Source organism: Sinocyclocheilus anshuiensis, unplaced genomic scaffold (assembly GCF_001515605.1).
Source record: "Sinocyclocheilus anshuiensis isolate Anshui unplaced genomic scaffold, SAMN03320099.WGS_v1.1 scaffold487, whole genome shotgun sequence".
Taxonomy (NCBI): domain Eukaryota; kingdom Metazoa; phylum Chordata; class Actinopteri; order Cypriniformes; family Cyprinidae; genus Sinocyclocheilus; species Sinocyclocheilus anshuiensis.
The window spans coordinates 189,522-211,034 of record NW_015548240.1 but is presented as its reverse complement, the minus strand read 5'-3'; the positions used below and the strand labels follow the sequence as shown (position 1 = coordinate 211,034).

The following is a 21,513-nucleotide window of genomic DNA, read 5'->3' as shown; positions in this document are numbered from 1 at the left end:
CATATATACATAGTACTGCACATAATGGCCAGATACAACAAAAGCCTAGAAATATGTTTGTATGTTAATATGTATGTTTGTGAAATTGTACCTGTGAATCCAGCTGAATGCTTTGAGCTTCCAGTGACAACATCTGAGCTTCCTGCTTCACGTTCTCCTCCACATTCTGAAACACAGACTCATCTTTTTAAACCACTAGACATCTCATGTAAAGCATCATCCCACAGAGTCATACTCACCTTAAGCTCCTGTTTAAGGTCATTCATGTGAATGTCTGCTTCGTTTAGTGCTTTTGTTCCATCTCTTTCAAGTTTGCCAGCCAAGTCAGGGCCCAGACATTCCCTCAGCAGTTCTTTATGGGACAGCACTACCTGCAGGCTTTTACACAGTCTCACACCTTCCTCAATTGCAGCCTAAGGAGTAAAATGTTGCATGTTTAAAAGGCAACAGCAACCTTACTCGTTCAAATGGACCAGTATGGTGCAGGTGCTATGTTTTGTTGTGTACTCACTCACATAATTTATGCAAATTAAGATACAAACACACCTGCATGGATGTGGCTGAGCTGCAGGGAGGATTTGCATGTGTCTGGTTCCATGACTGTATGTTTTGTAAGGCCTGTCTCACACACTGCACAGTGCTGTCTGCGCACTTATTCTGCTTTTCCAACAGTTTTGACCGCAGACTGAGAAAAAAAATAATGACGATTCTCCATAATGCACTTATAATAAATAAGTATTACACTGTAATATAATATAGCATTATACTATTTGGGGCAAACATGCTATCAATTTTACAATTAAATAAACAGGATTCAGATTTAAGCACATTATTACAGACATTTATGATAATTTAATTAATTTGAAAGGCAACATGTCTGTATGTACCTGCAATATTGTTGTGTAACTGTGTCCACTATAGAAATGACATCACTGGGGGGTCCCTCATCTGGTGGGACCATTTGGAGGGCCTGGCCAAGGTCGCGAACATTGCCCTCTAAAGACTCAAGCTCTCTCTCACATGTCTATGAGAATATAAAAACAGTGAGGTTTAAATTTATTGACTTTCTCTAAAGTTTAAGAACAAACAAACTGAACATATATGAATTAATATTTTCCCACAATACCTTGAAGCTATGCCAGTTTTCCTGTAGCTGGCTGATATTCTGGCTATCCACCAGAAATCCTAAAGAGTGGTCCTGAGCACACAGCTCATCTAGGAGACTCTCTGCTTGCTCCCTGAGAATCTGTTCCCTGCCAGCAAGCCTGAGGTCAATGTCACTCAATCTGGCCTCACACACAGCTAACCATTCCCTCATCTCTTTCTCCGAGGACACACAGAGGTCATGAAGATGGCTGACCTCTAAGGTCAGGGCATCACAACCTCCTGCAGTGCTAAGATCCATCAGGGAATCTTTAACAGTATCCAGTTCTTTCATTTCTCTCTTCTCCCTGTCTATGGTCTGAAGAAGAGCCTACAAAATTATAATAAAAATATATATAATTGTATTTATTAACAGGTTTGACGAAAAACTGAAAAATGGATAAATCGATTTTATATAAAACAAAGAATTTAAATAGACCTTAAGAGTGTTAATAGAGCTTTGTAACCCATGACGTTCAGTGGGCAGAGCACCGAAACCGTTGACTTGCTCTCTCAGCCAATCCTGTGCTACAGTGTGCTGCTCAACTAACTGAGCACAAACTCGCTCTCGCCGGATTTCCTCTTCGAGATTTACACAAAACTCCTTCAGAAGCACACATAAAAAAAGAATGTCATACACATAAATCAAGTTTCTATTATCTATTAGTCACGATTAGTCAGAAATATTTAGAACAGCACACCTATATAGCCTTACCGTAAGATCTTTGATTAACTCAGGTATGCACTCCTCTGTGGTGGCCCAGGATGGATCAATCCAGCTGGAATCATGGGTCAGCTGGCTCATCTCCCTCCCGAGCGCTCGGACAGCAGACAGAGATGGGGTCAGGGCTCTGGTACGGTCTAGCAGACTCTTGGCTTGCTCCAATGTGTGCCTTCGATCCCCTAAACCAGGCCAGGGGAAGTGCCATGGCAGTGCAGCTCTTTGCTGTTTCACCTGATCCAGACGAGACTGAAGCTGTTCCTTCTGACACCGACAGGACACCAGACGTTCCACTACACTTTTCAGCAGACTGCAGAATGAGGCATAACATAACATAACATAACATAACATAACATAACATAACATAACATAACATAACATAACATAACATAACATAACATAACATAACATAACATAACATAACATAACATAACATAACATAACATAAAATATAATATAAAAGCTATACTTTTAACACATAAAAAATTGCATTTAATTATGCACCCTGATCTGCACATAAAAAGCCATGTCCATTCAATTAATCTCAGAATATATTTAAAAATATGATAATTTGCAATTAATTTGAATCATCTAGCAGTGCTGTTTGCAATTATTTTTACATACAAAATTGTCATATCAAACCTATGCAGCTCCTGTGCTTGCTGCAGTGTTGTCTTCCACTCCTCCTCCACATTTTTAATTTTCTTAACAAAAGAATGTCTTGCATCTACATTAAGATCTTCACGGTTAAAAAGATGGTCTACAGTCTGTTTCAGGGCTGCAATCTTAGAGTTGCCCTCAGAGTGCAGACTTAGAATTGCCTGAAAGACAGAGAGTTCTTTTAAGTGTTTTACTACGGACATTTAATTTCTTCTTCTGTTTCTCCATATTGTACTACTTACTTGTGCTTTGCTTAGTCTCTCTTCAATCTGCTCCTGTGTACCATGAGTACTTTTTCCCAGTGAGTCCAGGCAATCTTTCTGGTTCTTCACCCAGGTCCAGGTGCTCTCCTCCTGGGTACAGACATTCTGAAGCTCCCTAGCAAGAGAATCCTGGAGCTCAGCCTGGCTCTTTAATTCTTGAGCACTTGCCAGGACCTTTTTCCATTCTTCTTCAATTGATCTCAGGTTCAGCTGGATTTCCTGTTTTCTTTTCTCCTCCAGGCCTTCTCGAGAGCACAAAACCTCTGCTTTCCTCCTCAGGTTGGCTAGCTTGTAATCCCCCTCTGATTCTGAGTTCAGGATGGTCTAGAATAAGCAAACCATGTCAGCGAGTGAGTCAGACTGTTTTTAAAGAATTTAAAGAATATCTGGTGAAGGTTGAATATCACTCTTTGTCTCTTACCTGAGCTCCATTCATTCTCTCTTGTAACTGAGTCTCTTCACCGAGCAATTCGATCTTCAGATGCTGCTCTGTAAGCCAAGAGTGTGTGCTCTCCTCCTGTTCTTGAAGATCCTTAGAAAGAGACTGCTCAAGTTCTGATTGGTTCTTCAGTTCCTGAGTCTGCATCAAAACTCCCATCCACTCTTGCTGTACATTTTGTAATGTGTGTTGGATTGTCTGACGTTTGTCCTCATCTAGATCTTCACAGGAACATAGATTCTCTCCCTTCGTCTTTAGGTTAGAAAGTTTATAGTCCCACTCAGATCTATGAGCTAATAGTGCCTAAAAACAAAACAAAGCCAAGACATTCATCTAAACCGTAATTTCTGTCATGCTTTAATTCTTCATGCAGTAGTGCAACCCATCAAAGCTTCTTCATTGGTTTTCAATAAATATTTACGGCTCCAGAAAGTATGGCCTTGTTTCTTAACTAAGGAATAAGACCTGTCCCTTCACTTCATGTACAAATCATATTTATGTAGCCTCACATTTTGAATGCGTTGAAAGTGTTGTGTTGGCTACAGTTTTTAGCTATTTGATGTAATCGAATGTATGCCTTTAGAGTGAACCTGAGTACTTGCCCCATTTTCAATATTATAGTTTATCATAAATTAGGCTTACTCACTGTCCCTTCCCAAGCCTCTCATGTACAAACATTTAAGGGTTACATTTTCCTCTCTATTACCTCAGCTCCATTAAGCCTCTCTTGAATGGAAGATGTCACAAGAAGGGAATCCAGGGTCTCTCTGAGATGTCTAATCCAGGATCGAGTGTCCTCTCCCTGATCACAGAAAGTTTGTAACTCTCTGTAGAGAGATTCCTCATGCTTGACCTGGTTCTTGAGCTCCTGGGCAAGTTGTAGCACTTTCCTCCACTCCTCCTCTACTGCTCTCTGGGTTTGGTCAATGTGGCTCCTCCTCTCATTCTCAAGCTCTTTATAAGAACATAAATGTTGTCCTTGTCTCTGTAAACTGGCCAATCTGGAATCGGCTTCATCACCAAGATCTATGACAGCCTAGAGGATATACAGACATTACTCCCAACACAATATGTGCACGGCTAGCAACCTTTACTCAGTTTTATCTGGGTTAGAATCATGCAAGAGCCATGAAAAGATTTAGATTTAAAAAATGTCCCTCTGTCTTTACCTGCACTTTATTAAGGTTTTCATGTGGCTGAAGCTCCTTCCCCAAAGAGCGAAGCATTTGCAGTTGTTCTCTCACCCAGGACTGGATGCTCTCTTTCTGGGCCTGTAGATCCTCTAGTTCTCTACAGAGAGTGTCTTGGAGTTCTGCTTGATGTTTTAGCTGCTGAGCCATATCCAGAACTCTTTTCCACTCATCTTCAATGTTTTCAAGGGTGTGAATGAGCTCCTGTCTTCTGGTGTCCTCCAAAATCTCATGAGCACATAAAGCATCACCCTCTTCTTTCAGAGCCACGAGTTTAGCATCACCCTCAGGACTTAGATTAAGAACAGCCTTAAAACACAGAATAAAATTAATTTTATTCTAAATACACTGAGGATATTCCTCATTCCTCAGCTTAAGATGCTTAACCAGTTGTTCCCCTAAAATACAGCTAAAGAATCCAAACAATGAGGGTTAGTGGGCCCACCTGAGCATTTACATGTTTTTCCTGCATTGGCATGTCTGTCCCCAAGTACTCAAGTCTTTGCTTTAAATTTCTGATCCAGGCTCTGATCTGTTCTGCATTGGTTTGGAATGTTTCAATTTGATCATCAAGGGTCTTATGGACTTGTGCCTGATTCTCCAAAAGAATCCCCAGGCTGTGGTATCGGTCTATCAGGGTCTCGCAGTCTCCAAGGAGAGGGTCTCCCCTCAGGCCACGCATCCTTACAGCAGATAACAGGTCATTGAATGCCTCCACACGACCGCTGTGGATTAAGGGTGAAAGTAGGAGTTATGTAGGTTTTATATGAAATAAAAGACTGCACAATTAATCAAAATAAAACTGAAGTTGCGATATGGCTTATCTGCATTTTAGTCAATAATGAAGTCTGGCACTGTGTTTATTTACATCGAATAGTGAGTGGTACCTTTCTTTAAGAAAATCCTCTTGGATATGCCTCAGTTTTTCTCTCTGTTCTGGCACTTGCTCTCTCTGCTGCAGCCAGTCCTTCAAATGGTTATGTTCCTCATGCAAACTAAAGACAAAGTCATGAATGAATCGAAACAAAAGTAACAACTAATAGCTATGATGAGAACTTCTTCCATGTACCTGTTGAGGTTGTGGAGGATATCATCTAGCTGTTTATGGCGTCCTTGGCAGTGAGCCCTGAGTGTGGCCAGTTCTCCTTCCTGTTCCTGATGCCATGTGGAGAGCAAAGCTTGAGCCTCAGCAGGGAGCTTTGCCTGTCCCCCTTGCTCAAACCTCTCTTTCAACTGAGCCAGACGCTGTTCTCCTTCCTTAGATGCCAGGAAACTCTGAAGAAAACACAAACTGCTCCGTACCAATGAACTCAATTTGAACCCTTCCTGTAATTCTATAATTATGCTTTTGACTATGGCTGCTATCAACTGGTGACTCTTGCCATCAGATTGCTGTCCCTGTAATCAGTATATTATACAGCAAGTCTTTTTATCTAAAAAATATTTCCAAAATGTCCTAAGCCACAATGGAAACCATAATCATAGGGTTGGGACCTCACTGTTACTCACTGTCAGTCTCTGCATGGACGTTTCTATATCCTGCTTCCTCTCAGGGTTCTCAAAGCACTCATTCACAGAGAGCTGCTCATCTTGCAACCATTCCTCAAATGACTGAAACTCTTCTGCAGAGATCCAGTGGGACAAATGGTCAAAACTCAAATCACTTTTTTCACTTGTTTAATTTTAGCAATGACACAATGCAGAATGCAGTTTCTCAGACCTTTAATAGTCTGAAAGAAGCTTTTCTCCCCTTGATCCTTCTTCTGGAGAATCAGCTCTCGTGTTTCCGCAGTGCTGTCTTTGAGACGCTTACTATGATTGGTCAGCTCCTCCAAGGCCTGAGGTCCAGTAATGCTGGACATGAGATTGATTTCCTTCAGCAAAGTTTCAGCCTGCTCCTCCTGGTCCAAAAGCTGCTCACACAAGTCCTTCAAACAGAAAATAAAATTGGTTACATATTAAAACAGTGTGCTACGCATGTCTGTATGTCTGTTAATCATACCTGTAAATGCGCATCCAGTTCTGCGCGATCCTCTGAACTGATCATGTCTACTGAGGAGCGTATATTCTTCACAGATGATTGGTAGGTGTCAATCTTTTCTATTATATGAGCTTTAACTGTGAGGAGCTCCTGGAACACTTCAGTGCAGTCAGAGAAGAGTTCCTTCACCTGCTCCATTTTCTTCCTCAGGTTGGTTTCCATTACCTAAGACAGAGAGTGTGTGTGTGTGTGTGTGTGTGTGTGTGTGCATTTAAAGTTAGGAATAATTAGCAATTAGAAAAGTCCAAAAAGTTAATAAACGGAAAAAAATAAGCTGCACGTTTACCTGTAACTCAAGAGGAGATTCTTTGCTCTGCAGCAGTTCCTGGATCTCCAGTAACTTCCTATGGAAGTGTTCAAGGTTGTCCTCCTGGCACTGAATCTCATTCTAATAAACACACAAAAGACCCAATGGAATGACAGTACTGTGCCTTTAAGTCCATGCCTGTAAACATTGTGGATCCTTTCAAGGCAGATTAATTTTATTTTGAAGACACACCTTCATGCTGTCAACCTCCGTTTCACTGCTGAAAGGGTGAGACTCTGAGAAGATAATGAGTTTAGTAGAAGTCCAGCTGTCTACTTCTCCACCCAGAACCAGCTGTTTCTCCCACAACTCCAGACCCACACGCAGGTTATCCATGCAACTGTCTGTCTTCTCTGACACCTGCCAGAGAGACACACAGATTTACCAAGAAACTAAAATGACTGAACAAAATGAGATCCATGTGAATAGATGTTTTCCATATCCTCACATCCAGCCATGAGTCCACCAAAGCATCTGCCTCTGTCTCAAATGGAGTTTCTGAGCAATCAGGAATTTTCTTTAGCTGGGACTGCAACTGTCTGCACACAGATCTGGACTCCTCCATCTTGGGTCCGAGGCTATTAAGATCCTCCTTTATGCCAACGACCTACAATATACAGACAGAAACATTATTAGAAACATTATGAGATAAAACAGAAAAAATAGGTAGTCTCATGGTTAAAGATCTAAGCTACTCTTTCTAGGAAGACATAACTAGATGTTTTTAATCCTGCCTTTTAACATGAGCACTTATTATTACTACTATTGGTACTTAAATGTAGACTACACAATGATAATAAATTACCAAAAGTTGTATTCGTCATAACTCTGCAAAAAAATGTACTGCACTCCATGGAGGATCTGCCCAAATATTAAAATTAATTTTAAAAATGAAAATGAATTAAGATTAAAGGGTTAGTTCACCCAAAAATTTGCCTGTGTTTTACTCACCCTCAAAGCATCCTAGGTGTATATGACTTTCTTCTTTCAGACGAATCCAGTCGGAGTTATATTAAAATTGTCCTGGTTATTCTAAGCTCTATCATTGCAGTCAGCGGGTGTTGCAGTTGAACAGTCCACGAGTCGTCAAATAAAGCACGCGCATCCATAATAAAACGTGCCTCACATGGCTCCGGGGGGTGAATAAAGGCCTCCTGTAGCGAATCCATGTGTTTTTGTAAGAAAAATATCCATATTTCAAACGTACTAAACACTTTTCTCTCACTTCCAGTATCTGTCATACGCGGAAGCCGTTCCAGCGGATGACGTAGGACATATGCGTTGCACGTGCGTGCCTCTGAGATATGCTAGTCTCGCGAGTTTGTTTAATAGGAGCAAAGGAAGCAAAGTTTACTTACTTTAGCAAAGGAAAACCAGTCTCCTCTTGGGTTATATCGAAATCCTCCAACATTTTTCTTTACAAATCCTCGGTTTGTACTTTTAATTCGTGACCGGCGTTTTGTTTTGTTCTCTCTCCTCATTCGTAACTAATCACGCAACGCCAACGTCCTACGTCATCCGCCGGAACTGCTTCCGCGTATGACAGAAACCGGAAGTGAGAGAAAAGTGTTTATTACGTTTAAAATATGGATATTTTTCTTACAAAAACACATGGATTCACCCCCTGGAGCCGTGTGAGGCACGTTTTATTATGGATGCATGCACTTTATTTGACAACTTGTGGACTGTTCAACTGCAACACCTGCTGACTGCAATGATAGAGCTTAGAATAACCAGGACAATATTTAATATAACTCCGACTGGATTCATCTGAAAGAAGAAAGTCATATACACCTAGGATGCCTCGAGGGTGAGTAAAACATGGACTAACTTTCATTTTTGGGTGAACTAACCCTTTAATAGAACATTGGCACTGATTTGTCAGAACAAAAAAGGAAATAGAAGCCTCTTTGAGACTAAGACATGTGAAGCCCTTTCTGTACATGCAGATGAAGCAAACTGTGATTAGTGCTGATACAAAATTCAATTACAGGATGAAGTTTCAAATAAAACTGCTTCACACTGAGCTCTACTGTGCATCTGCATCTGGATTGTAATATCTGAGTAATGACTGACCCCTGGTGGTGCAAATCCAGTATAAAATTACCTTTCTGTGAAAGAAACCTGATGGTAAATTACAATAGGCAATTATAACATTAGTATGTATTGTGATTAGTCTGAAGTTGACATACTTTTGCAAGGAGTCGCTGTAGGTTGTCTTTGCCCATGTATGAAGCCTGCTCATTGATTGTTTGCTCCGCCCTCTGGAGAGTGTTGCCCAGGTAACTGCGACAGTTCTGAAATTTCTTCAGGAGTTCCATAAGAACAGTGCACTGCTCTTGTCTGTCAAACACACACATACACAGAGCAACACTCTGGGTTTCTGTCAATCACACTTGAACTTCCTTCTCCTGAATGTGGGTAACCAAACAGTTTCTGGTCCCCATTGACTTTCATAGTGTTTTTTTTTTCCATACTATGGAAGTCAGTTGGGTCCAGCAACTGTTTAGTTACCCACATTCTTCAAAACACCTTTGCATTCAGCAGAAGAAAGAAATCAATACAGGTTTGGAACAACTTGAGGGTAAATAAATGAGGACAGATTTTTCATTTTGAGGAAATGAACCCTTTACGAAAGAAAAATAGATGAATTAAATCAAAGTAAATCTCAACTTAGGTCTAGAAACCACCTGTCAGATACAGCTCTTTCAGTCTCTTCCCAAAGGAAGTCAAGCTCTTCGTTTGCTGGATGAGGGTGCTCTTTCTGTGGAGAGACTTCAGACAGAGCCTTCTTGATGCTTTGGTATTCAGGGAGAAGAGAGTTCAGTTGCGATTCCAGATCGGACAGTGCTCGCATCCTAAACACAGATGCAAACACAGTGTTAAAAGAGTGAAGGAGAACACATAGACATAACATACCATTTTTTTGGAGCTTGACATTGGCAGTTACTGTAAGTCAACTTAAAAAATGTTAAAAACTTGAAAAATAGAAAAAAACCAAACATTTATATTCTATAAATGAATTGTATCATATTCTCAATTAACTCATCTTATCTCAATTAACTCAAATTAAAATTAAGCCCAAATAAAGACAATTCTAAGTCTAAAGCATCTGTATCATGAGATCTATATAGGGAAGAAAGATCAATACCGATGTTGCACAGCTGGCATAGTGGGTTCCTTTAGACCCTGTTTTTCTGCTGCCGCCAGCACCTTCCTTAACTCAGCCTGGATAGTCTTCTTCCTTAGGCCGAGGCTCTGGTTCTGCTGTTCCTTCTGGCGCTCATTCTGTTGAATCATCAGTTGATCGTCTGCCTCTTCCACCCTGTGAACCAGTACCCCCACCATGTCCAGACAGGAAACAGGGCTCCCGTCCTGGGTCACTTTGAGCTGTGCTCCACCCAAGAGCTGGTCCAGCTGTGGAGCCTTATCCTTGAGGCTGCTGACTCCCTTTCTGATTAGTGTCAGCTTGGACCTGCTGTCCTGCAGTACAACAGCATCATTGCTGGGGGTGCTTTGCACAGAAGAGACATCGAGCACCACAGTGCGCAGGGACATGAGGAAGCGGTCGAGGGCACGGGCAGCGGCGTCACTCTTGCGCACCTGTTGCCTGAGCCGGTCCAGGCTGGATCTGTGGTTCAGAACCACCTGGGTCAGAGGTGATCGGTCACGCAAGTCTAGATGACTGGGCTCAGAGTCGAATCGAGACAGATGATCCATCTCTGTCTGGATACTTTCATCTAAGTCCTGAAAATAAGAGGGAGAGGTAAATATTTAGATTAAAAAATGGGATGGAAGAAAAGAGCTAAGTTACATACAGTGAAATGACCACTAAAAGCAGTGAAATTAGCATGAAATGCAGTACATCAAACATTCTTCTTTCAGGTATTATATATTATATATTTTTAACAAAATAAAATAACATTTGTGTCTCCATTACAAATTTTGACCATGAATATAACTCAATAAGAAACAAGTTTAATTAATAAATATAAATATCTCTCACCTTCACATCTCTCAAAATGGCAGGGTTAGCTAGTGTATATCCCTTAATATCTTTGGGCTCTTTGATGAAATTTTCCAGCCTTTTAGAAATCTCAGAGATCTTCAGCTTAATAGAGTCCATGAGCTCAAGTGCTGCTCCCAGTGAATCCACCCTGATAGAATGCATAGACTTATTTAACAAACAACACAACACACACACACACACACACACACACACACACACACACTCACAGTCTGGCTACAGGATATTTTCTCAGGATTTGAGTAGATCATATGATTCTTTGGGTGGCACAGGGTGAAAGTGAACAAAAGAAGTAGTAATATTATAGTAATAATAAGTCTGTGAATATTAATTTCAGCTCGGTAGTTTTAAACACACATTAAAGCTTATACTGCTCTGAAAGTCAGTGTAATGTCATGTCTGACATGGTCATACCTGCCCTGTAACTGTGACCTCTGCTCTCTCCACCTGACAGTGAGCTCCATACGGTCCTGCTCAACAGCTCGTTCGTTGTACTGAACACATTGCATACACAACACTTCATACTCCTTCCACAGAGACTCTGTCTCGTCCCACAGAGACTTAAACAGACAAAAAAGATTTTTCATTTTAAAGTAATTGTCATTTGAAAATGCATAATGATAATATCAAAGGGCTACTTTAAAACACAACACTGTGCATTACCTTTAATTCTCTCAGTCGTTTCTGCAGGTCTGTGGGAGTGACTGATTCTGAGGTACGATCTCCAAGCATGCATTGCTCATTTCTATTTAGCTGAGCCTGTAATGCAAATCTGGAGCTGCGGTACCTGAGCAGACCAAGAAAAAGATGTAAACCATATGATTCTGAAACAATATCACACACAATCTTATACAGAAACACATAGCTATGCTATTCCTTTTTTATATCCATACCTGTCCTCTTCTGTACTCATTTGTTTCACTATCTCTCTCTTCTCCACAGTTCTCTGTCGCTGGGGGCTAATCGGTGTAACAGCCTAAAACAAAATGTACCAAAGATTTTTAGATAAAATAATACGAAGTTTATTTTAAAACATAAGTTCTATAAAATGATCATATATTTGTACCTCTGAAACAATAACCTCTTTGAGCTTCTCAGGTGGTGGTGGGACTGTTGGTGGTTTTTGATTGGGTGGCTCTTTTGTTTGCTCTGTTTGTAAACTATTAGACATTGAAAATAAATAAATTTATGAATTTATAAATGGTTTTATCAGACAAAATTAAGTGATATGAGAGAGGCTCTTTCACTTTCTGTTACCTAGTGTCTGAAGGAGGTGTATCTGTGTCTCCACTGAACTGCCGCTGGATGGCAGCAAGCCGTCTCTCACATTCTCTAAGTTGGGCTTGTGCGAGCCTGTGTGCGTCCTCAGGGCTAAGAGTATCACACAACTCCTTCAGAGCTTCTAGCTGCTGTCCTGCCTCTGCCAGACTGCCTTCTGCAGACAAACAAGCCTGCAGGAAGAGAGAGAGAAAAAAAACTAAACCTACAGATATATATATTTTTTGTTATTTTTACTCATATTTTCTTCTTATCATTTATCCTTTTATTTATTTACTGTTACTATTTAATGATACTGTAATTTATTTACTTTGCAGTTTTGTTTTATTTTGCAGTATTTTTAATTTTCATTTGCAACATGCAAAATAAAAATAAAGTTGTGTCATGTGCCAAGTGAGTGATGTGGTTAAGAGGAAAGACAAGAACAAGAAATTAAGGGATTAATTGACCCCAAAAGCAAATGTTTAATTTAGAAAACAAAGGATGAAATAAAATATAGCTAAGAGAAGTTCATTCCCACACCCATTTGTCCATATGACTGTTCATGCTCCACGGTTAGGGTAGCTGTAATTTTACCTCTTCTTTTGATTCTGATATTGATTCAGGCCTATGGTTGAGTTTTTCCTTCTTAAAGTGTATCTCACATGTCTTAACCATATGGTTAAAATGCAGGCGGGTTAACTCAAATCTGAGTTGCTTCAAAAATTCTGATATTTGCACTCGAACATCCTAAAAATATTAATAAAATAAAAAAAACACAACAGCAAGCACACAACCTCTTAATATTTGTAACTTCACATTCAATCAGTTTAATACAGTGTAGAGCATTTCAGTTAGTATCAAAAATAAAAATGGTTAACAATAAAGTCACACTGCAGATATAGACAAACAAGCACTAATATTACTACACCGATACCTTCCACTGTGTTCTAACAGATTGTGTGAAAAACTCCATGTCTCTAAGTTCAGATGGGGTGCAGAAAGCTTCCATCCCTTCCGCAGCCCTCAAGAACTCTTCAACAAGTTCAGGGTCAAGAGTCCGAAGCGTCTCCTAAAAAAGAAACAAAAACCAAACACAGACACTTGGGAAAATTAACCACAATCTCTTATAAAACAACAGACACAACAATATAGTTTAATGATACTGGGCTCTGTTGCAAACAGCCAAAAAACAAACAAACTAACTAGTGTTTAAAATGGACAAACCTCCTTAACTGATGCCTGTTCGTCCATCATTCTCTTGTCCTTGAATACATTGATGGCTTCTATAATGTGCTCTTGAAGACAATGCTTGGCTTCCTCAAATCTATCCCTAACCAGGGCCTGTGCCTTTATATAAGCCTCAGTGTAGGCTTGAGGGGGAGCCTGGGCAAGTGCTGGCTGCTTAACCCGAGGAGCTGACTGCTGTTGGGGTGGTTCCTGTACTGGTAAATGCAGCTTTGTCAGATCTTGGGACTGAAGCTCTGCCTGGCCAACTTGGCTTTGGATGAGGGTTGCAGATGGGGCCTCTGTCCTGGATGAACTCCGCTTTTGCTGACTTTGCTGAGGCTGTTGTGGATTCTGAGGTCTTATGAGAGCTTGAGGAGGTGGTTGATTCCATGGAGCTACTGGCTGGGGAGCACCATGGAACATAGTCTGGGAAGAAACTTGAAACTGATGTTCTGGCCGGACTGGACTCCACTGACGTTGAGGGCTTGCTGGCCTTGGTAGGGCTTGATATTGGGACTGAGGATGTGGTCCCTTGGGCCCTTGGGTTTCAGCCCTTGGGTATACTGGACTGACTCTCTCTGGACTGACAGGCCTCCATTGCTGAGAGGGCACTATATGCTGAGCTGGACCTCGAGGTCTTATCTGTGATTGACCCCAAGGTGATTCAGGTCTAGCAGAGGGCAACTGCTGAAGCTGTGACTGCAGCTGGATTTTAGGGTAAACTGCCATTTGAGGTTGAGGTTGAACTACCTGACCTGGAACTTGGACAGTGGGGTATGTCTGGCTCACTATGCCTGGTCTTATTGGTGACCACTGCTGAGATTGAGTTGGAGGGATACTTTGAGGTTGGAAATGAGTTTGGAAATGGGCCAGTGATTGCATTTGGGCAGCAACAGAAACTGGTCCTTGCACTCTGGGGTACGTTTGGGTGACATCTCCTGGTTGACTCCACTGGGGTTGCCCCTGAGGTTGAATCACATGTGGTGCACTTCCCTGGGCTTTGACCTGAGTTTGGGTTTGAGATTGAACAGGCATCTGGAGTCGAGGCATAGAGATGATTCTGGGTTGTATGGGGGATGCACCTTTGGGTTGAGGGGTAATTACAGTCGGATTGCGCATTGTGGGTTGCTGGGACTGAGACAGTTGTCTCTGCATTGTTATTTGTGGTTGAATGGGAGATGTTGGGTACTGTTGGACTGGCCTTTGGGGCATTGTTTGGGCCACTGGAAATCTTTGTGGTTGTGGCACTGCAGGATGAGGCTGAGAAATAGTCTGTTGTGGCTGCCATTGGGCCATAACCTGTGGTTGCATGGGAGTCATGGATTGTGATTGTGCCTGTTTCTGGATCATCACTTGAGGTTGCTGTGGTGTCACTATCTGTGTTTGAGGTTGCTTTTGTTGCTTAATGGGTGCAGTAGCTTGTGTTTGTTGTGTAGTTGTTTGAGCTTGAGTTGATAAAGAGGGCTGAGGTTGGGGAAATACTTGTTGATGAATTGGAACAGTCACTGGCTGTTGTGGTTGTTTTTGAGTCACTGGTTGTGCTGAAACTGCTGGCACAGTTTGAGGTGGGTTTTGTGTTTCTACAAGAGGTTTCTCTTGTGCAACAGACTGAGCTGGCTTCAGGTGTTTCTCATCACTCTTAACAATGCTTTTTGACTGTGCTGTGCCTTGAGCAGGTCCCTTAGCCTCAGGTGAGCTAACAGCTACTATATGCTGTGGTGGTGCTTGAGAACTTATTTGACATTTGTTCTCAGGCTCTGACTGAGATTGTGGGACCAACTGTGGCATTGAGTTTTGAGTAACATTTTCCGGTTGACTCCTCTGTTGAAGCCAAGGTCTGTTCTGCAGATGTGCCTGGGACTTCTTTACTTTCCTCTGCTGCTTTGGAGCTTGCTGTGTTTGTGTTTCTAGTTGACCCTGAGGCTGTGACTGGATTGATACTTGTGGTTGAACCTTCTGCTGTTTTGCAAGCTGAGTTTTCTCTTGTTGATGAATGTGCACATGTGGCTGTGTTGCTAATTGTTGTTTATTATGTACTTGTGACTCTGCTTGTTGTAGGTTCTGTGAGGGTTGGCCAGCTACTGGACCTTTTTCTGTCTGTTGTTGTGTCACAGACTGTGGTAAAGATTCCTGGCTTTCTACATGATGCTCTATGTCGATTTTTGTTTGAGCATGGACAACTTTCTCTGAATTAACTTCAATGGACTGAGAGTCTTTCACTTGCACAGAGGGATGCATTTGTGGTTGTGGACTACTTTTCTCCTCTTCATACTCTTGCACAACAATCATTGGCACAGGCTGACTACATTGCTGGGCCTTGAGGTCTGCTGCTTTAGAAGATACATCTGAGAGTATTTGAGATTGTTCTGGAACTTTGGCCCTGACTGCAGGCTGAGGTTCTGGTTGGCCAGGGGCTGCTGATCGAGAGACAGGCTGGAAGGAGGGTTTTTGGGACTCTTCCTCTGTCTCCTGATATTGGACAAAGATCTTGGAAGGGGGCTGGTCTCTAACAGGGCTTCGGTCTCTGCAAGCCCCCAAAGAGCTAAGCATCCCTATGGCTTCCTGTTGAGATTTAGCAGAATTTTAAAATCATAATGCATTTGCATACAATTCTAAAACAAGGTTACTCATTCCTAGGCAGAAAACATCATTTATGGCATAACTGATAATTACCAAAAGAGCTGGTTCAGTTTTATAGATGATCTTTTTTAATTCATTAATTTAAAGTAATTTTATAGATGCAATCATGCTGACAGCATTTTTTTGTTAATCTAAAAGCAGTGGACAGACCTGTGACTTTTCAACAGCAGTGCGGACTCTGTCCTGCATGGTGGATGCAATGAGATACTGCAGTGGTGAAGTCTTTTGATTAGTCATGACCATCACCTGCAGATCCTGTTCCTCCATAACCACCTGACCCTCTAACTGTAAACCCCTTGATATCAACAGCTACAGGAAAAGAGAGACGAGTCCTTTATACCAAATCACTTAAGGAAGGAGATGTATGAATATTTTGTGGTGCTTGTAGATACTCACCCGTGCTCTGGGATCTTGTCCTCTCTTCTGCCTGTGCGCTTCCTCCTTTAGTAGCTGATAGAGATCTCTGGCTTCCATCTCCCAGTGTAACAGTTCAGCTAGACGTCCGTCCAACCCACTAACACTCACACGCAGCTCATCACACACCTGCTCAGCCTCACAGAGTGTCTGCAGGACCTAGATACACATACACACACACACACACACACACACACACACACACACACACACAAACAAAACAAAGAAAAAACAGAAATGCATACAGACATCAGACATACAGATCATTATTTGTGTTAGATTAACATTTAAAAAACGTTATATTCTGCAAATATGTCTATAATTTGATTGTATACATGAAGGCAAGAAATGCACAAGAAGACCTAAGGGGCCAACCAAAGCAATGTGGTTGCTTACTTCAGGAATGGCTTGCTGAAGTTTGCTCAGGGTTTCTGGAGAGCAGTCTAGAGATGGCAAGAGGGCTTCTAGATCCACATCCTTTATTTTCTTCATCATAAGCTGTGAGAAATAACAATTTTAAGCTAAATCCTACTTAGTCTATTCCTTCATTTAGAAAACAAAAAGACAAAGCAACAAAATCACAAATATCTACTAATAAAAAACAGAGAATACAAAGTATATATTGTGTGTTTTTATGTATGTGGGAGTGTGTGTGTAAGTATGTGCACACACTGCATACCTGTAATCTCTTCGTGTAAGTACGTAGTGATCCAGAAACGACCTCCACAGGTTCTTTAAGTAACTGAGTGGCCTCCCTTATCAAAGACTGAACTGTCTGAGGACTGGATGGGCCAGCACTGGGCTCCTCAGCTAAAGACTGAAATATGCAACTTGCTTCAAAATACTACAAAAGGCACTCCATTTTATATTTATAGAAGCAAATTATTAACTACAATCTCTGTCCAATGCAATCAGACAAAACAATGTATTGTTCCTATTCAAGATAAGCAGACTTTTCTTTAATACTTTATTTCATGATTAAGATTGCACATGGAGTATTCAAATTTGAACATGATGGGTAACTTACAAACTGGGCTGTTTTGGCAAAGTCAGCCCAGAGCAGATTTATCTTGCAGAGTTCATCTGAAATAGCACGGCTTGTCTGTGGGTCTGTGACCTCTGTCAAGTAGTTGGCCACCTCATTCAGGTGAGCTTGGCGGGAACTCCACTCTGACATAACTGATAATGTCACCTAGGAAATCAATGGGAGAGGCATGTTTACATTCGGGAAAAAAAACACCAACCGCCTTAAAAATATTTGAGTTTTGTCTACCCAGTGCATGGATTGAGAGCAACAAAGTCAATTCAAAGTTTTCTCATGTGTTTGTTCACCTCTGTACTCTGTCCGTGTCGCTGGGCATGTGGACCCTGCTCCAGCCATGCTCGCATTGAGGTGTAGATATCACTGTAAGAGTCCCATGCTGCCAACACGCGTCCCATAGTTCCCCTCACCATCCGTACACCCTCCAGAGTCGCTATCACATCTGCTTCCAGATCAGCCACCTGACAATTTACCTGAGTCGAGTCTCCAGCTGAAGCAGACATCAGAATATCAATAATTACTGATTGTTCAATAACAACACTTTTCACAAAAAAGTGCATAGGATGTAAATGTTTAACAGTTTTACAGTTCTTCATACATCTACAGTTTATTTCTTTATTTTATAATTTTATGGTCTTTTAGGAGCATGCATATAAAGTTTCTTTGTATTACCCAAGGCAGCCTTGCTGGTGTATTTGTTCGCGATTAGTTTGAGTCTATGGAGGGCTCCATCCAGCAAAGAAGCCAGTTCCTGTTTGTTCACAGTCTCCTAAAAACATTAATTGTGATCCAAGTATAAAGCATCCATAATTTCAGAGTTTAATGCTAACTGCCAAGCAATGTCCAGCAGCAAATATATTTTTAAAATTCTGTCACTTTATTTGACTTCACTAAAATTCTCACTCACATTCCAGTCCTGCATTAGCACACGAACAGCCTCCTGGGAAATGTAGGCTCTTTTCCAAGATCGCAGTTTAATGTTGAGTTGATTCAGCAGGTCTAACACTGTGTGTCTGCGCTCACGGTACTCCAGCTTAATACCATGATATTTAGCTGTTACACGGACACTGGTGAACCTGGAAAATGGACGCATACACAAAAATATTAAATAGTTCATGAAACAAGAACAGCAATACTGCAAATAAAAGTGATGCTGTTTCATTTGCAATATGACTCATGTACGAGGTGTGTTGAGGCAAGTTGGAGCTAAACTCTGCAGGACACCGGCCCTCCAGGACCGAGTTTGGACAGCCCTGGATTAAGCAATCAAACTCACCTTCTCTTCATCTCTTCCATCTTGTCTGCTGGCACCAGAGCCTCTCCAAACTCATTTGTGTTTTGAAACATATTAAACCTCTTGATATGATGTGGCATCTCCTCCAAACACACCTGCAGATAAACACACAGGCAGAAATATGACATTACTTACATTTTCATGGCTGAACGGCTCTATAGCCATAATAAAAAGAAGTCAGTCAGTCAAACCTTTAGTAGCTCAAGTTTCTTCCGAGCCTCCTCTGCGGCTCGGGCGTGATCTATTGGCTCGCCCTCTTCAGCAGATAAAACCTCTTCAATACGCAATAACCAGCGGCCTACAGTATCCAGTGGGGATGGAAGGCTCAGGTCCAGCTCTGTTTTATACTCACGTAGCTACACATAGACATAAATTAGCATAAGACTTCTACTGTAGGAATTTCTATATGCTTTCTATTTAAATGACATGCATTCAGACATGTTACGTTTCTGTTTTTCTATTGAGTCTGATGAATCTCAGCGCACAGTCGAATACTCAAAACCCATAAAATATCAAACAAGTAACACAACAGAGAAAGTTTCTGTGATGCAGTGACCTTCTCAGCAAGAGCATCCCAGGCTCGTCTAAGAGCTTTCTGCTCTGTACTAAGATGAGGAGTCCTCTTCATCGCTGTTAGTAATGGCATTACAGGCCGCCGCTGCTCGTTAAAAGACACAATGAAGGTGTGGAAGACCTGAAACACAAGTAAATAAACATTCATGCAAAAAATCTGAAAATGTGTTCAGTTTATTGCCAGGATATTATTACTCAGTATCTCAACACAGTCAATAGATTAAAATAGATTAAATAAAATAATATTTCACATAATTTGCTGATAAATCAATCAATTAAGCAATCAAAAAATCAATACATAAATGTTCTTTGCTCAAATTCAATAATGTATTTCCAAGAATAACTTGTGCATCTTGTTTCATTCTGCATTATGGACTGTATTAATTAAAATAAGACTATATCAATGTATAAGAATTCAGGTCTTACCTGGTATCTCTCAGCATAGCTCTCTCCTTCAGTGGAGTCCCACCCCTCTATCAGCTCCTGATAGGCCTGATCCAACCAGCATGTGACCTCCTGAGCCTTCTGATTGGCTGAGGTCTGGACAGACAGGAACAAAAAAGAAAGATCAACGACAACAACAACAACAACATTGTTTGGCTGCATTTGAAATCGCATACTTCTCTATTTTATAGTAGTCTAAACAGTATGTGATACATACAGTAGAATGTACAAGAGTAGAATGTTTGAATTCATAATTTTCATAAAACAGTAGGTGAAATGTACCCAGATTACTTAGTAAGCAACGCAACTGACACCGCTAGGGCACATGACAATGACAACACGGCTAATGTGCTGATTTGTGAAATAATTGCTTATTCAAAAGAAGTACCTACTCAGACTCAAAGAGTGTGAGATTTCGAACACAGCCTTTGATTTTTTTATCCATTAATAATTAGTTTATGGTGTCATTATAATCAAGGTATACAAAACAAAAATATTTACATCAATTCAAGTCTTAGGTAAATGATATGGATTAAACAACTCGGCAAGTTAAATACTATTTGCATTATAGACTACTAAACAGTAAAGTAATCAGAGTTTAGTACTGTAGTCGTCTGGAGGAAGCAAGTTCTTAACACAAACCAACTTACTCAGCATGTCTGTAATTAAAATGCTTCTGCTAAGTGCCACGAAAGCTCAGGTTCAGTGTATTAGAATCTTCAAACACAAGAGCTGCTTTATTAAATAAATTATCTCTTTAATTCCACAGATTATCTCTATAACATCTGGTTTTAATGGATTAGCTCTGTAATTTCTGGGGTTATCTACATAGGCCTAATTGAGTTTAGAGTTATCAGCATGTTTATACATGCAAGACACTAGTAGTTACTGAGCAGCACAGGGGGCATCATAAAAGGGGACAGGGTTGATATTTTACCCCAGGGGCAGCTGCTCGAGCTGTCTCAGGTGATTTGGGAGGGCCTGATTTGATTGGACAGGGCATTAACAGGTGAGCCTGATCAGAGAACAGTTCAAGCAAAACAATTACAAAAGTGGACCATAGCAAAAATCAGTCAAACTCTTCAGTCAAAATCAGTCAAAAAGTTTAAAATCATTAAGAATCTCAGATAACATACTTCAACCTAAGATATACACTTTCCTTATATATTCTTATAAATTTAAACCCAAAATCTTGATTATTAAAAGAGAAGCCTAAAAACATGTTATGTGTCAGTACACTTTCAGAAAAAAAAGCTGCCGCTGTACCTTTTCAAAAAGTACTAATATGTACCTTTAAGGTATAATCAATCTTTAGGGGTAAATATGGTACAAAGGTGTAACTTTTGAAAAGGTACCATGTGAGTGACAGCTTTTGTACCTTTTTGAGAGTGTATATACTGCATTTACTCACACACTGGTTTAGGGTTAAACAACAGGCCCGACAAGTCCAAATTAACCTTTCATTGACATTTGTGAATAATCCTAGTAACAAAACAACTAACACACCTTTACAAAACTAAAAGAAAAAAACTGTTAATTAATGAATTCAGCAGCTAAAACTAAGAGAGAGAGAGACAGGCAGATAGAAGTACCTGTCTTAAAGGTGATGCAGCTATAGAAGGAGTAAATTCTGATGGCAGATTGACAGGAGAGAGGCGCTGAGGAGGAGTGAGATACTAAACCACGATTGAGAGGAAAAAAACAGAAAGAAGAAGAGAACAGAGGAAGAAGAAAAAAAGAGATGTGAGAGCATAAAGAGTCACTTGAGCATTTCGATTTACAGTATGAAATGTTGGAGGAATACCGTCCTGTGTGCGTTTTGATATAT

General features: G+C 40.8%; 1 protein-coding gene across 1 annotated transcript in view; it reads right to left on the bottom strand.

The window, feature by feature from the left end:
• The window catches only part of syne2b (spectrin repeat containing, nuclear envelope 2b), a 93,080-nt gene that overhangs the window by 65,692 nt on the left and 5,875 nt on the right, over nucleotides 1–21,513 (bottom strand). Inside the window, exons 10-55 of the mRNA XM_016442222.1 lie at nucleotides 21,278–21,361; nucleotides 19,668–19,781; nucleotides 19,225–19,362; nucleotides 18,860–19,024; nucleotides 18,651–18,763; nucleotides 18,282–18,450; nucleotides 18,047–18,143; nucleotides 17,665–17,864; nucleotides 17,360–17,524; nucleotides 17,012–17,149; nucleotides 16,729–16,830; nucleotides 16,315–16,491; nucleotides 16,069–16,227; nucleotides 13,276–15,840; nucleotides 12,986–13,120; nucleotides 12,646–12,798; nucleotides 12,049–12,242; nucleotides 11,858–11,951; nucleotides 11,685–11,767; nucleotides 11,455–11,578; nucleotides 11,206–11,351; nucleotides 10,771–10,921; nucleotides 9,916–10,511; nucleotides 9,455–9,622; nucleotides 8,957–9,107; nucleotides 7,213–7,371; nucleotides 6,957–7,124; nucleotides 6,744–6,845; nucleotides 6,419–6,622; nucleotides 6,137–6,344; nucleotides 5,926–6,038; nucleotides 5,486–5,691; nucleotides 5,304–5,411; nucleotides 4,862–5,141; nucleotides 4,396–4,725; nucleotides 3,933–4,262; nucleotides 3,209–3,529; nucleotides 2,767–3,111; nucleotides 2,507–2,685; nucleotides 1,859–2,174; nucleotides 1,583–1,747; nucleotides 1,127–1,474; nucleotides 888–1,024; nucleotides 547–685; nucleotides 240–413; nucleotides 92–166 (exon numbers count right to left, since the gene is read on the bottom strand). Coding sequence (XP_016297708.1) covers nucleotides 92–166; nucleotides 240–413; nucleotides 547–685; nucleotides 888–1,024; nucleotides 1,127–1,474; nucleotides 1,583–1,747; nucleotides 1,859–2,174; nucleotides 2,507–2,685; nucleotides 2,767–3,111; nucleotides 3,209–3,529; nucleotides 3,933–4,262; nucleotides 4,396–4,725; nucleotides 4,862–5,141; nucleotides 5,304–5,411; nucleotides 5,486–5,691; nucleotides 5,926–6,038; nucleotides 6,137–6,344; nucleotides 6,419–6,622; nucleotides 6,744–6,845; nucleotides 6,957–7,124; nucleotides 7,213–7,371; nucleotides 8,957–9,107; nucleotides 9,455–9,622; nucleotides 9,916–10,511; nucleotides 10,771–10,921; nucleotides 11,206–11,351; nucleotides 11,455–11,578; nucleotides 11,685–11,767; nucleotides 11,858–11,951; nucleotides 12,049–12,242; nucleotides 12,646–12,798; nucleotides 12,986–13,120; nucleotides 13,276–15,840; nucleotides 16,069–16,227; nucleotides 16,315–16,491; nucleotides 16,729–16,830; nucleotides 17,012–17,149; nucleotides 17,360–17,524; nucleotides 17,665–17,864; nucleotides 18,047–18,143; nucleotides 18,282–18,450; nucleotides 18,651–18,763; nucleotides 18,860–19,024; nucleotides 19,225–19,362; nucleotides 19,668–19,781; nucleotides 21,278–21,361 — 10,788 coding nt within the window. The remainder of the gene's footprint in view (nucleotides 1–91; nucleotides 167–239; nucleotides 414–546; nucleotides 686–887; nucleotides 1,025–1,126; nucleotides 1,475–1,582; nucleotides 1,748–1,858; nucleotides 2,175–2,506; nucleotides 2,686–2,766; nucleotides 3,112–3,208; nucleotides 3,530–3,932; nucleotides 4,263–4,395; nucleotides 4,726–4,861; nucleotides 5,142–5,303; nucleotides 5,412–5,485; nucleotides 5,692–5,925; nucleotides 6,039–6,136; nucleotides 6,345–6,418; nucleotides 6,623–6,743; nucleotides 6,846–6,956; nucleotides 7,125–7,212; nucleotides 7,372–8,956; nucleotides 9,108–9,454; nucleotides 9,623–9,915; nucleotides 10,512–10,770; nucleotides 10,922–11,205; nucleotides 11,352–11,454; nucleotides 11,579–11,684; nucleotides 11,768–11,857; nucleotides 11,952–12,048; nucleotides 12,243–12,645; nucleotides 12,799–12,985; nucleotides 13,121–13,275; nucleotides 15,841–16,068; nucleotides 16,228–16,314; nucleotides 16,492–16,728; nucleotides 16,831–17,011; nucleotides 17,150–17,359; nucleotides 17,525–17,664; nucleotides 17,865–18,046; nucleotides 18,144–18,281; nucleotides 18,451–18,650; nucleotides 18,764–18,859; nucleotides 19,025–19,224; nucleotides 19,363–19,667; nucleotides 19,782–21,277; nucleotides 21,362–21,513) is intronic.